The sequence below is a fragment of the Fundulus heteroclitus genome, chromosome 22 (assembly GCF_011125445.2).
Source record: "Fundulus heteroclitus isolate FHET01 chromosome 22, MU-UCD_Fhet_4.1, whole genome shotgun sequence".
Lineage (NCBI taxonomy): Eukaryota > Metazoa > Chordata > Actinopteri > Cyprinodontiformes > Fundulidae > Fundulus > Fundulus heteroclitus.
In genome coordinates, this window is record NC_046382.1 from 10,409,492 (window position 1) to 10,422,344 (window position 12,853).

At 40.7% G+C, this 12,853-nt stretch overlaps 1 protein-coding gene across 1 annotated transcript in view; it reads right to left on the reverse strand.

The window, feature by feature from the left end:
* Window positions 1-12,853, reverse strand: part of LOC118557192 (inositol polyphosphate-5-phosphatase A-like) — an 84,069-nt gene that overhangs the window by 16,655 nt on the left and 54,561 nt on the right. The window contains exon 3 of the mRNA XM_036126733.1: window positions 11,735-11,776. Within this exon, the coding sequence (XP_035982626.1) occupies window positions 11,735-11,776 (42 nt within the window). The remainder of the gene's footprint in view (window positions 1-11,734; window positions 11,777-12,853) is intronic.

Sequence of the window (12,853 nt, forward strand, 5' to 3'; positions counted from 1 at the left end):
TTTTGTTAACAATATTCTTCCAAACATTGAGCCAATGCGGTACCGCGCGCGAGCTATTTTTAGAAACACAACGTCACGATGACGTCACATCACGTGGTACGCAGTGGGACAAACTCCTGAAAATCCGCCGTTGTTTCGCTGTAAGAGACGTGCGTTAGCCTAGGTTTTACTCGGTAAACGACTGCTTTTTCCAAATCTAAGACCATGGTTTTTAAACATTGTTGCTATGGAACGTGCAACAGCGACTCGAGGTACGCTGGTCGGCCGCATATGAAGGATGTTTTCTTCAAGACTGCCAAGGAGAAATGTGTGACACCGGGGCGGTCGGCCTACACAACAGTTCAACCCGGAAAAAGTTACCAAATTCAAGTACATATGTAGCAAGCATTTTGTCGGAGGAAAGGGCACAACCGAAGAACATCCTGACCCAATTCCAGCGACATCAAGTCAAGGTAAGAGTATTTTGGTGGCCGACATGTTAATAAAGTAGCGCCTGCTACCATGATAGCATATAGGCTATCATGGTAGCAGGCGCTAACATGATAGCCTGCTACCAGGATAGCCTACTCAAAAACATTTCAAATGAGACAAACATTAAACATATACCCATTCCTGGACGGTGATTGCAAACAACAACAACAACAAAAAAAAACGGCCGACGCTGCCATGACCGCCGCGCAGGAAAAAAAAACAAAGCTTACCGTTCATCAACTCGGCCAGTTTTCCAGTCTTTTTAAACCCTCGAACCTCAAGCCATCGTTTGAGCTGAAGGTTGGTGTGTTCTTCGACAGTGCGACCAGTAATCCGTGCGCCTGGGACATCGTCTTGGGAAAGTTTAACGGCTGTAAAGTCGGTCATATCTGTTATCCGTGCGTTCTCTCCTGTATGCGTTCTCTCCTGTATGCCCTACCTAAGCGGCAAAAGGGGCGTTGCTCTTGAGACGGTGACGTCACGTGCGCGGTACCGCATTGTCAAATATTTGTTGATTTTTTTTTTTTTTTTTTTTTGTAAAATGGCTTGAATATTTGTTCAAGCTTTTGAGAAAAAAGAAACTGCTAAATTAACTTAATAAAATTGATTTGTTACAAATGCAGACCGCGGGCTCAATGTAGTTTGTTTGAGTGGTGTTGCCATAATGTGACGTCATCGGGAGGCGCAGGGACCATGGAGAATTTCTTTGTAAAATTGTCCGTTTACAAACCGCAATCCTGCTCTCGAATAAAACCTTCACCCCGCTATAATTACTTTAGTAAGTTGTCCAGACCAATTACAATATTTTGCTCAATTGAGCAAACGTTAAACCAACCATGTATAGTGACGTCACCAGAAGGCGCAGGACCCGAGTCGATCTGGTACCTACACCGGCATACCTTTTCTTTATTCCAGACAGGGAAGCAGGACAGAGTTGATCATGGTGATGCTCAAAGAAAACCTTTTATGGCCCTAAACATGCCGCCAGGTCTAGTTTAACGCACGTTCATTGGTGTTCACGGATGCCCTCCATCCAATCTGAGTAGTTTTGCGAAGAACAATTGGGGAGAAATGTTGTTCTGTTGATGTGCCAAGCTGGTGCAGACGTGCTCCAGTAGCCTTGCAGCTGTGGTTGCAGGGAAAGGGTATTGACAAAAGGAGGCTGAACACCAACACAGGCCACACTTTTCAGATTTATATTTGTAAATCACAGATTTTTTTTTTCCCTTCAATGTCACAATAGTGCACTGATTTGTGTTGGTCTGTCACATAAAACCCCAACAGAAAATGGATGTTTTTGAAGAACCAAGGGTTACGAACATCGACACACAGCGCGGTGCGTCTACAAATAGAAAGCTGATATTTGGGTAGGAAAAGTTCTTGCAAACGCTCCAAACAAACAGATTATTTCTTTTTAAATGCCAAAAGGCGTCGTCAGGTGAAGGAGAAATCCAGCCAGCAGAGAGTGCACATTGATCCGTAGGTGTTGCACAGCTGGGCGTGAGCGGTTCAAAGTCTTTTTCACTGTTTATGTGCTCTGCTGGGAGCAGCTCTGTTTATTGTAGCGAGCCTGCGTCCAACTATAATATCCTTTAAACGAGTTCGATGGAAAACTGCAGGGAAGTCCGGGGGAAAAAAATGGAGCAAGGAGGGGTTTTCTTTTCTGCGCAGTCACTCCCTTGTGACATTTCTAAGATGCATCACAGTCCACCTCAGACGTCTGCTTTCAGGATCTTTATTTCAGAGAGGCGATAAAAACAGAATCCACGTCTTCCGGCTTTATTCCTGCGCCGGAAAAGACTCTAAGGAACGATACGCAAAACGCAACAAGAAAGGTCCTCACAGTTCATCTAATAAAGCGTCGCCATTTCTATATACTTTTTGGCAAGCTGTGATGAAAAAAAAAAAAGAAAGGAAAGTTGTGATGATCCAAAGAGATTACAAATGGGTGTTTATCACTTCGTTTCAATCCCTGAGAATTTGATTTCTTATCTCAGTACCTCACAGGAAGCTGAATGACCAAATATGCTGACGCTGCACGCTGGGCCTTACAAAAGGATTCATGATTTTTGAACCTGTGGTCACATTGCAACCATTATTGGGATTTTATATGATGGACCAACACAAAGTAGTAGGGTTCACAGAAAAATTAATAATTCAATGGAATTTTTTTTTATCCTACAAAAAAAAGCTTCTCATTTGCGTCAAAGCCGATAGAAAGTGACTCCTTCTCATTTGTCCAAATTGTTCCTGCAGAGACACTCGGCTCGTCCCCTCCCTGCAGCCGTTTACCTGAGAAAATAAACACACGCAGACCCTCTTTAGCCGACGAAGCTAACACAAAAGAGCGGACACAAAAAAAAAAAAAAAAAAAAAAAAAAAGTGCTGAAGGACATCATATATCAGCTGGAAAATAACCGATGCAGCAAAGAAACAAAGCAGAGCTAATGCGGCTCATAAGAACACGGGTAGTGGAGTCAGACTTGTTGATCACTAAAGAAAATATTACGCAAAATTACCAGAATGGCAGAAACTGTACATGGCTGCAGCTGAGTACTTTTGCAAAGACCAGATTTATGTTTGCACTCTAATAAACATTTTTTGTATGCACCAGCTCCATGTTTGCTTCAAAAACCTTTTTTTTCCCCCTTTTAGTCAAATGATAGCGCTAATATTCAAATGAACAATTACAATAAAACAAAAATAAGTGCAAGGTCCCACACTGGATATTAACACTTTTACTAAATGTTACCTTGTTTACCGTTTTGATAGTTTTAAATTTCATAATTTCTAAAAAAAAAAAAAGGAACTAAAGGAAGTTCCAATATTGTCATATAATATTTAATCCGATTTTTGTTGCTATCATCTAGAAAGAAACCTGTGCCTACTAGAAATGTTGCTTCGGGTATCAAAAATTGTATTTTTCTTAGTAAATGTTATTGAGTTTAACATTTTAATATTGTGACAACACTGCAAAGTGGTGAATGTGAAGAGGAAGGAAGAGGATGCATGACTTTCAACATTCTCTAAAAATAAAAACTTGAAACGTTTGGCGTGCGTTTGTATTCAAACCCTTCCTGTTTACCCGATTTAATGATACCCATCAATAAAACCCTGTGCAACCAGACATTTTGTGACGATCGATCAACACTAGTCCTGCAAAAATATGAAAAATTTGCAGCTGTTTTTACAGAGAAATGTGAATAGAGAGTTACAGATTCCTGTTTGTAAAAATATTTAAACACTATGAATCCTTTTCCTTCCACTGCACCATTACGTGCTACTTTGCTGTCATCTATTACAAAACACCCATGAGGTTTGATTACTTTTGCAAAGCACTTTACTGGATCTGTTTTGGGTTTTTGTCTTGGTATAAAAGTTAATGCAAATAATAATCTTTAGCATTTCAGACGTTAAAGACTCCACAGCATCACTGTTATTGATCTGGAAAATATAAAAACAACATTAAGAGGCTCTTAGCGGTCTGGCAGTTAGCAGGAAATCTAATCAAGATTATCAGCATTCACTTGTTGGTTATTAGCTCTCCATTATACTCAATCTGTCTTTTGCCTTCTCCGTTGGCATCAGGAAATCCATTAATCTATTAGTCCAGCATGCAGCTGAATTACAGCTGAACTGTCGCTGAAAGAAAACAGACATCCAAAGTTTTCTGAAGCATTTATTTCCCATCTTCATCGCATAATCTACGACATTGAGATCCCCGAAACTGCTTGGATATTTGTCTTCATTAGATTGGAGTACGACTTTAACTTGCTATTGTTTTTCTAAATTGTTGGGTCCAGCCCCGAGAGGGGACAAAAAAAAAAAGGACTGGACTACACAGAGAACAAAGGAGACGGGTAAAAACTCAGAACCCCAGAATGCACAGGGGGCCCACAGCCCTCTGTAGGTTGCAGTTTTACACATACTGTTACACTGCAAAAACAGATCTAAAAATAAGCAAAATGTTCCTAAACATAGTGTTTTGTCCTTGAGTTGAGCAGGTAAATAAGATCATCTGCCAATGGAATGAGTATTTTGACCCCTAAATTAAGATAATTAGACATCCTGCACTTGAAATAAGATGATGGAGATGAGTTGTTCCTATTTTAAGTGCAAGAATCTTATTCTATTGGCAGATCATCTTATTTACCTGCTCAAATCAAGGACAGATACACTCATTTAAAGAAAATTTTACTTATTTTTAGTTCCGTGTTTGCAGTGTAGTTTGGCTTATTCGGTTGATTTGTACTTGGTATTTTACTTGAATGTTGCCGGCCTAGTTAGAGTTTCTCGACTGAAGCATTTTAACTAGCTGGCTGGCTGTCACCTGCCATTCTCTATTACCAAACCTCATCCGGCAAGTATTCGGGGAAAACAATCAGCGATTGAATACTTGTGTAATTCTCATGCAACCACCGGTTGGAATAGTTTCTCGCTCAACCGATGGATCTGCTCCTCCTTAACAATGAAAGCTTTTCCATTTCGGATTCGCCCTCGAGTTATTTTCTGTTTGAGCGACACGCCACTCCCACCTGACGGAGGCAACGCTGCAGCAAAAGCAAATCCAAAAACAAAACGGGCAGCTTCCATTTAATGACAAGCGTTTGTTCATTTCTCTGCAGCAAAGGATGAATGCATCCATGTTAGCGAGCATGCTCCTGAAAAAAAAAAACCTGCGTTATGAATACGGTCTGATGAAAGAAGGCAACCCGTCAGGTTGGATTTTTAGTGCTCTGGCCTCAAAAAGGGAACGTTTCAAATGCATCGAGACTCCCATCAACAACAACATGACATTTTGATGGGTGGATGTGAACTTCTGGGCTGCAGCAGTTTTGCGATGAGTCGGGAGTGACGTCTGCTCGCTGGAGGCCTCATGAGACTCGTCAACTTGAAAGCGACACCTGGGTTTCTTTAACGGGAGGCATAGGGTTGAAAATAAGTCCATCTGTGTAGAACGTGTTTGCTGCTTTACCCTGCAGGCGGAAAAACCTCAAATATCTTTACCAAAAAACTGCAAAGTTATTATTCAGCTAACTTTTACAAACACGACCCGATGCAGTGAACTCCTCCGCATTGGCCTTGAATACCTTAGACGTCCTATCTATAAAAAAAAAAAAAAAAAACAAGTAACCGGTTCATCACACCAATGAACGGGTTTTTAAGTCAATACCTTCTAAGTCATCAATAGAAAAATTATTTCTGGCTCACACACAGCTATTGCCCTTTGCCTTTCTTCTTAAACAGAGCGCTGAATGGAAAACTGCTCTAGGTCAAACCACTTCCTGGTGAGAAAATCTCACCAAGTCATTTCTGCGTAGCGTAAAAAAGAGAAAGCCTTCCAAACTCCACCTTTCTCATCAACAAATCGGTTGCTGTGACGAATGCAGCGGGGTGGCACAAACGCACACGTGAACTCGTTCACTCCTGTTTTTTTGGTGCATTATCAGGCTGCAGACATTAATACGCTACTATCACACACTAATTATTTGGGGCCTTTTTAAGCAACACAGGGTTGTTGACCAATGATGCAAGAATTGCACAATTACTGATGATTATGCATGAGCTAACTCTGGATCCACGCCTCCTTCTCTGTTGGAGGGATTCTACTGCGCAGCACTTTTAAGTGTGCAACAACGATGAGCACAATACCGTGATGGTAAAGAGGTGCATGGATGCAATATGTGGTAGGATATCATACATGAGGCGTCACACAGTGAAACGCAAACTTCAAAGCTTCCCAAAAATATTTTAGGCTAGTTAGTTAGACTTTCACTCTGTTGTTATGCCTGTACTTGATACCCTGTTGGAGCTGGACACTTCCGAGATTAAAACAAACTAAACTTTTATAGTTTCAGGTCAGTTAGGATTTCCACAATTATTTCTGTTTGCTTCACACCAAAAGAAAACTGTGGACCTTTCACGTGTCTGTTTAATCCCAATTTACAGACGCCTGAAGGCGCCACAGACATCTGCTCAGATAGTTTCCCGCAGTTAGAAGCGCCGTGGGAATGTCCAGCTACCGTTCAGAGAGGAGACGGGTTTCTGTGTCCAAGAGCTGAACGTGTTTTGGTGCAAACTGCGCAAATCCACCCCAGTACAAAAGCACAAGACCTTGTGAAGACGCTGTCTGAAGCTGGTAAGAGAGCCTCACCAGCTGCACCCACATGGACTGAACGGCCGCTCAGAAAGGAAGAGGCCACGCTGAACTCAAAAGAAAAGAGGCTGTTTGTTGATGCTTTTATAGACCCCAAAAAAAGGGGGGCTGTATTTGGTTTTCAGGCAATTATTTAACAGGAAACAGAAAAAAATGGATTTTCAGAATATCCAAGCACAGATCAGAATCTGCTTTATTGGCCAAGATTGTGTGCAAAAACAAGCAATGCATGCATACATATACATACATACATATACATATATATATATATATATACATATATATACATACATATATACATATATATACATATATATACATACATATATACATATATATACATATATATACATACATATATACATATATATACATACATATATACATATACATATATATATATATATATATATATATATATATATATATATATATATATATATATATATATATATATATATATATATATATATATATATATATATATATTTTTTTTTTTTTTTTTTTTTTTTTTTTTTTTTTTTTTTCTCTAGGTGTCTCTCTTCAGGCTAAAACATGCATGTCAGGTTAACTGGCCACCATGAGCTGCACTCAGTGCCCTGGTTGTCTGTCCTGTGTCTCTGCGTCGAATCTGTCCGACCTCTGCAGGCTGTATCTGGCTTCCAACCAGACAAAAATCTACTTTCTTAACTGATCAAAAGTTTTCCAAAGTAAATAGATTTCTTAGCTAACATTAAACCCTCTTCATTTGTGTGTTTATATAACTTCTAAAATGTTTGTGCGTGCCCAGTTGGCTGCCTGGCTCCTTTCTATCACTCTGAGCAGTGCTTTCTGACAGCAGTCAGGAGGTTTAAGCTGCCTCACGTCCCTTAACCCAGTGGAAAGAGTTGTGGTTAGTCAGGGGTTCCTCAGCAGATGAAACGCCGCGATACGAACCATGACTGAGCTCAAACGCTTGTTTGTTGTGGAAAAATAAGAGGCAATTACAGCTTTAAAAAAACGACAAGACTACAGCTAGGTCAGCTAGATCATTTGATAACTGTGCTTCAGCTCTCATCTGCAGCTTGGAAACAAGAAGAAAATCACACCGATGATCTTCAGCGTGCGTGTGGTTAAGTGCGCGTTACAACTGCAGAAAACACCCGCGCTCTCTCACTACCGCAGAGAGCTTCTGTACGGCTGCTGCACGACGGGGTTCACAAGAGAGTCCATCACTCCGCTCAAGCTGTTTGACACAAACGAAAGTATTTAAAAAAAAAAATAAAAATGCTGCACAAATGGCACAAACAATTGCGTTTTTAGTTTGTTCCGGATAGAGCAAATCTGTCTGTGCGCAAACCTCTAATTGTTGGTTGTTGTTTTTTGAGCAAACAGTGGCTTCCAAAAGTATTCACACCCTCTGAACTTATTCACATTTTTGTCCCATTACAACTGGTAACTTTAATGGATATTATTGGACTTTTACATGATTGAAACCTCTTGCAAAAACCTTTTTACACCAGAGTTTATACTTTGCAGAGCTACGTTTATCTGCAACAACAGCTTTGATGACGAAGAAACTTTCTTCTATGGAAAGTAGCTCAAACTCTGTCAGACTGAACTTTGACTAGGCCACTCTAACACATCTATAAGCTTTGCTCTAAACTAGGGCTGAACGATTTTGGAAAATAATCAAATTGCGATTTTTTTTTCTTAATATTGCGATTTAATGAGTCTTTTTAAACATATATAAACAACAAATCAATTTGTTTCCTCCCTGTGCGGATTAGTTGCTAAAAGACCCACAGCATCTAAACTCGGAGCAGAAATGATTGCGTTCTGCCTACGAAATATTTCAACCAAAATTGCAATTTTGACTTTTCTCCGCATCAACCACAAGCAACAAAAATGTAACCTGACAACAGCCAGCTGCATGTCGCTCCGCCTAGCTCCACTCACATACATCTGGGACACCACGATAGGAATTGCCTTTACTGAAGGCTGGGCCTTATCAAAAATCCTTGCATATGATTGGATAAGCCACTTGTCTGTCATCTTTATCGACGTGCTATTTCAACCACTCACACCGAAGCTAACCCGTGACGCTAATGAGACCGACGCAGGAAAAAAAAATTTTTTTTTATTTTTTTATGTGTTTGTGGCTCTAGTGGCACGCATTTTATTGACAGTGAGCTGACAGGAAGAGGGGGGGGGGGGGGGGGGCAAAGCGCCGCGGGTCGGAGTCGATCCCGGGCCGACCGCGTTGAGGACTAATAGGCCTCCTAATATGGTTCGCGCTAACCGCTAACCGCTCCGGGGCGCATCCGCGTTGCGCGTCCGCGCCCCGGAAAACAAAACTTGCCAAATCCGGTCGGGAGAAGGGCGAAAACATGGTTTCCACCAACAAAAGCCTTCAGAGCCGTTCTCTGATGTTCTTTTAATGAAACAATATCAGGTAGATTGGACAACACAGAAGAAATAGCAGCATCAATGTTAACGCTTGCTTCCTCGATGCGAGCCGCCATTGTTGTTGGAATCTCACGGTCACTTCTCCACTACGTCACATCCATGAAACACCCGCCCTGCGTCCTGATTGGCCAGACCATAAATTTGGTTGGAGAAATCACTTTCAATGAGCCGTGTCCCAGATGTATGTGAGTGGAGCTAGGCGGAGCGAGACATGCAGCTGGCTGTTGTCAGGTTAACAAAAATGGCCTCTAAATAAAGATGTTTGTAAACAAGAACTATTTTAAACATCAACTTTTAATGTTTCTATTGATCAGAATATTATTTAAGAGAACAGCTTTTAATTTAATTGGACATCAATCCTTGTTGAACATAAAGTGCAAAGTCCAACCAAACAGCAAGTCTATGTATTAAACTGATTGACCTGTACTTAATGCTATGTACGATTATATAAACTCTAAAACAAGTAATAAAATTAGATTATCTCACTGCTGCAACTGTCTTCTCTTCCATGTGGAGGCAAACCCACTTTAAACATTTTACCGACACCTAAAGGACACGTCTGATTCACTAATTGTTACAGAGCCAAAAATTACTGACCTCTGCGATTTGGAAATTGCATTTTTTTAAATCGCGATTATATTGAAAATGCGATTAATTGTTCAGCCCTAATCTAAACCAATGCACTGTTTCTCTGGCTGTGATTGTTGTGCTGCTGGAAGGTGAACCTTAGGTCAACAGGTTTTCCGCCAGGTTGGCTCTGTTTTGAGCTCCAGCCGTCTTCCCATCTGTAACCCTGCAACTGAATTTCTACTGAGACAAATTACACACGGGTACAATATTTACTAAAAAAGGTGACTTCTGAAGGCAGCGGGACGCACTGAATTTTATTTAGGGGTTCAGAGTAAAAGGGTTAAATACAAATACAGACCACTTTCCAGATTTATTTTTATTTTACATTGATCACCTTGTATCATTCTCCATTTTTCACAGTTACGTGCCGCTTTGTGTTGATCTATGACATCGATTCCCAACAAACTACGTTGAAGTGTGTTGTTGCAACCTGACAATGTGGGGAAAGGTTCAAGAGCTGCATCTCATCAACACAAAGAGCAACAAGCAGAGGCACACGGTTCTAAACAGAAATGTCTTGAAGATAACGTTTGACGGGCCTGAACTGGGATTTCTGCCTCTGGGAGCTGATCCCGGGAGGTATTTTACACAAATATTTTTGCCTTGTATAGATCTTTGGCTCTGAAGTAACAGTAACAGAGAAAACAACAAATAAATGAAGAGTCCTGTGTGAAGTTGTATTTATAGCAGCAGTAGCCTCAACAGCTTATGTGGATCAGAAGCTCAACAGCTGGAAATCCTACAGAAGAAGGGTCGGAACAAAAGGGCCAAAAGCAACTCTGGACAAACAAATTCATCTTTTTTTTTTATTCAAGACATTCCTTCTACTTTACTTATTCACTTGTGGATGAGTGCGACCTGCACACAGCACCAATATAAACCAGAGTTTTCAGCCCCATGGAAAACCGTGATCATAAAAAGACAAAGGAACACCTTCAGGAAGTTTGACGTAACCTGGCCAGCCAGACTGATAACATGCAGCACTCTACGTTCTGCACATTATCAATCTGGGACTGCTCCTGTCGAATCCGCTTGGGGAAAGGAGGGACATCCAGCAGAACTCTCTGAGCTGATTGGGCGAAGACATACCTAGTGCCCGCCTACCAAAGGTTGGTTTTAGCCAATCACGGTATCACACGAAAATGTAAGCAGCAGGCGCCATGAGAAACCACAAGAAAGTAAGCTAGTCAAGGCACTTCTTGCTGTTCTTCTTTCAAAGATGAAATCGTGGATTCTGACAAAACAGATGTGATAGCAGCAGCTACGGGTGTGCCCTCCTCCGCTGCCGGTATGTCCCGCCTTAAACCATAATAAAGCAACGTGATTGGCCCGAACCGTTTTGGGTTTGATCACAAACGGTTGAAGCCGTAGCGGTACAAGATGGATTCTCGCGAAAATACCGCGAAAATTCAGCTTGCATGCAAGGTTAAGATTAGATTAGATTAGATTAGATTAGATTGGATTCAACTTTATTGTCATTACACAGGTACAGGTACAAGACAATTAAATGCAGTTTAGGTCTAACCAGAAGTGCAATAGCAGCAAGTTTTACCAACTTCCAGTTTTACCAACCTGTTGAAATGAATTATCAAACATTTCAAAAAGCTTTAATTAAGGTTGTCCTATCTTCACCTTTTTGAATTGGGTTATTCTTTTCAATGATATTCTGATCTATTGATATGCATTCCTGTGAAACATGCTCCATAAAATCTTTTTGGACAAAGCCTTAAACTGTTATTGGACAAAAAAAAAAGAAAAAGGAAACTGAAATTTGATCCATATTCATGCATAACCAACGTGGTTTTTAATGGAAGGAAAAATGATCAGAAGAGCAGCTCCAGTAAGTGATAAATCTACTGCCGGTAGACAGAGACACAGCTGCTGTTTCTCCTCATAAACAGAGACTTGCCCGCTGGATAACGCTGTCTCCAGCAGCGGTTTCATCGCTAGCACTGCTCTGCACGCCTAGAAGCACACAACTACTGAAATGACAACTGACTAATTGAGTTTGTGTAGTGCAAATCTTACCTTGTAAAATTCTTCTAGCCATATTTTCTGCAGCTGTTCAGGCTGAAAGAAAGAAAGAGGAAAAACACGATTGGTGGAAGTTTTAAAACAAGGACTGGTCATTTTAAAGTCTTCACATCTTAGTTTTCATTTCCGAAAGGTAAAACATTTCAGTGGAAGTGCTGATTTCATCAAGCTTTGACCCATTTGTCTCCTGCAGCCGCCGGCAGGAAAACAGGAGCAATAAGAAAAAGGACAATAGGCTGCTCCTCGGTTACAGTGACAGACATCTTAGATCGATTTCTCCTCCAGTAGCCTGGTTGCATCAGTGATGAAGACCTTAAGTAGTTCATTTCAGCAGCTTTTGATGCAGTTCCAACATTCGGTCTTCTTCTGACAGCATCTGCAGTTTTGTTTTGACAAAATCTGGCCACTCTGCTCTGCAAACCTCCTCCAAAGCTATCAGATCATGAGAATATTCTACAGAGCCCTCATCAGGTGACTCCAGACCACTCTACCAATCTGGAATTTAAAACCGTTAAACATTTCTTCAACCTTGAGAAAGCTCCAGATGACCCCTGAGCATGATTCTGCCACCTCCATGCTTCACTGTAGGTTCTGCCACAGCGTTATTTACACGTGGGATAGTGGCTTAAAATTTAAAGTTTGCCATCATCAGACCATAAAATTTTACTTTCAGTAAAATTCGTCGAATGACAAGATAACTTTGGACCATAATCCTTAGTAGGTATGAATCGTGTTAGGCTTAATTGTATATTTTTAATTTTTACCTTTACCTAAACAATGGAAATGAGGAAATGCCAGGGCGTTCCAACCACTAGAGCGGACATTAATTTAAAGAAAATCAGTTTTATTAAAATTGATGGCAACAAAAACTCAGACTGAATGCTGAATAATTTTTTGTTCTGTCTGGCAATAAGAAATGTTGTCTTAACTTTCACAAGTGGAGCCTTACTGCTTTCGCCATAGTGCTCCGCTTGATTTATATGCGCAAGAAGCTTTATTAGATTTTATACTGGGACTATTTTATGTTAAATGGACACTGAAACGGGAAGGTAGAAGAGGAAGAGAAACAGATGAGACAAAATGCTAAAAGGGAAAAAAGGTGAAAGAGAAAGA